The 2,559-nt window shown below is 46.1% G+C and overlaps 1 protein-coding gene across 1 annotated transcript; it reads left to right on the plus strand.

The window, feature by feature from the left end:
- Positions 1-421: 421 nt before the first annotated feature.
- LOC139462605 (dynein heavy chain-like) lies at positions 422-1,735 on the plus strand. Its single transcript, XM_071244440.1, has 3 exons — positions 422-818; positions 987-1,448; positions 1,596-1,735. The coding sequence occupies exons 1-3, from the start codon at positions 422-424 to the stop codon at positions 1,733-1,735; spliced, it is 999 nt and encodes a 332-aa protein (XP_071100541.1).
- Positions 1,736-2,559: the final 824 nt, after the last annotated feature.

Below are 2,559 nucleotides of genomic sequence, written 5' to 3' on the forward strand. Positions count from 1 at the left end.
CTATACAACGACAGCCGCTTGTTCATTAATGACCACAATGCAGGTGGTAATTGGGTACCGATTCCACGTCTCTACAATATTACCAGTGTCGTCACTTTAGTAAGAGGCGACTCACGGGATCAGGTGGTCAGGCTCGATGACTTGGTTGTTGCATATCATCGTATCCAAATTGCGTGGATCGATGTTCATGATGTCAATCACTGGATTGTCTGGTCGAGACTCGATTATTTTACAGACCCCGGCGTTAAACAATAAACAAAACTCTGATCTAATTTGTAATTTCAGAGGACGTTCCAAAATATGGAAGCGTTTCAATATATATTTGAGGGTTTATGATTTTAAGTTGAAAACTTTAAAAGACACATATATCAGTCATAGATAACCCACGAGTATATCATGAATGTCCACCTATGTGGTAGGAATGCCCACCTATGTGGGAGGAATGTCTACCTACGTGGTAGGACTGTCCATCCACGTGGTAGGAATGTCCACCCATGTGGTAGGAATGTGCACCCTTGTGGTAGGAATGCCCACCTATGTGGAAGGAATGCCCAACTATGTGGTAATACTGTCCACCTATGTGGGAGAAATGTCCACCTATGTGGTAGGAATGCCCATCTATGTAGTAATAATGTCCACCTATGTGGTAGAAATGCCCACCTATGTGGGAGGAATGTCCACCTATGTGGTAGGAATGTCCACCTATGTGGTAATACTGTCCACCTATGTGGGAGGAAAGTCTACCTATGTGAGAGGAATGTCCACCCATGTGGTAGGAATGTCCACCTATGTGGTAGGAATGTCCACCTATGTGGCAGGTATGTCCACCTATGAGGTAGGTCTGTCCACTTATGTGGTATGAATTGCTACCTACGTGGTAGGACTGTCCATCTATGTGGTACGAATGTCCACCTATGTGAGAGGAACGTCCACCTCTGTGGTAGGAATGACCACCTATGTGGTAGGTATGTCCACCTATGTGGTAGGAATGTCTACCTATGTTGGAGGAATGCCCACCTATGTGGTAGGAATGCCCACCTATGTGGTAGGAATGTCCACCTATGTTGGAGGAATGTCCACCTATGTGGCAGGAATGTCCACCTACATGGAAGGAATTCCCATCTATGTGGCAGGAATGTCCACCTACATGGAAGGAATTCCCATCTATGTGGTAGGAATGTCCACCTATGTGGAAGGAATGTCCACCTATGTGGTAGGAATGTCCACCTATGTGGAAGGAATGTCCACCTATGTGGTAGGAATGCCCACCTATGTGGTAGGAATGCCCACCTATGTGGTAGGAATGTCCACCTATGTTGGAGGAATGTCCAACTACATGGAAGGAATTCCCATCTATGTGGCAGGAATGTCCACCTACGTGGAAGGAATTCCCATCTATGTGGTAGGAATGTCCACCTTTTTGGGATGCATGTCCACCTATGTGGCAGGTATGTCCACCTATGAGGTAGGTATGTCCACCTATGTGGTATGAATTGCTACCTACGTGGTAGGACTGTCCATCTATGTAGTACGAATGTCCACCTCTGTGAGAGGAATGTCAACCTCTGTGGTATCAATTGCTACCTATGTGGTAGGTATGTCCACCCATGTGCTAGGAATGTCTACCTATGTGAGAAGAATATCCACCTCTGTGGTTGGACTGTTCATCTATGTGGTTGGAATGTCCACCTATGCGATAGGAATGTCCACCTCTGTGGTAGGAATGTCCACCTAGAGAATATTGATCTCACCAATGATACACTGTCCATTGCGTTGCAGTGATGAGGATACACTGTCCATGGCGTCGTATGTCGTAGTGTAGAGTATAAACTGTCCATGGCGTCGTATGTCGTAGTGTTTGAGGATACTCTGTCCATGGCGTCGTATGTCGTAGTGTAGAGGATACACTGTCCATGGCGTCGTATGTCGTAGTGTAGAGGATACACTGTCCATTGCGTCGTAGTAATGAGGATACACTGTCCATGGCGTCGTATGTCGTAGTGTTGAGGATACGCTGTCCATTGCGTCGTAGTGATGAGGATACACTGTCCATGGCGTCGTATGTCGTAGTGTTGAGGATAATCTGTCCATGGCGTCGTATGTCATAGTATAGAGTATACACTGTTCATGTCGTCGAATGTCGTAGTGTAAAGGATACACTGTCCATGTCGTCGAATGTCGTAGTGTAGAGGATACTCTGTCCATGGTGTCGTATGTCGTAGTGTAGAGTATACACTGTTCATGTCGTCGTATGTCGTAGTGAAGAGTATACACTGTTTATGTCGTCGTATGTCGTAGTGTAGAGGATACACTGTCCATGGTGTCGTATGTCGTAGTGTAGAGTATACACTGTTTATGTCGTCGTATGTCGTAGTGTAGAGGATACACTGTCCATGGTGTCGTATGTCGTAGTGTAGAGGATACACTGTCCATGGCGTCGTATGTCGTAGTGTAGAGGATACACTGTCCATGTCGTCGTAGTGTAGAGGATACACTGTCCATGGCGTCGTAGTGTTGAGGATACACTGTTCATGGCGTCGTATGTCGTAGTGTAGAGGA

This window comes from Haliotis cracherodii, unplaced genomic scaffold, assembly GCF_022045235.1.
Source record: "Haliotis cracherodii isolate W230 unplaced genomic scaffold, xgHalCrac1.p SCAF_15, whole genome shotgun sequence".
Lineage (NCBI taxonomy): Eukaryota > Metazoa > Mollusca > Gastropoda > Lepetellida > Haliotidae > Haliotis > Haliotis cracherodii.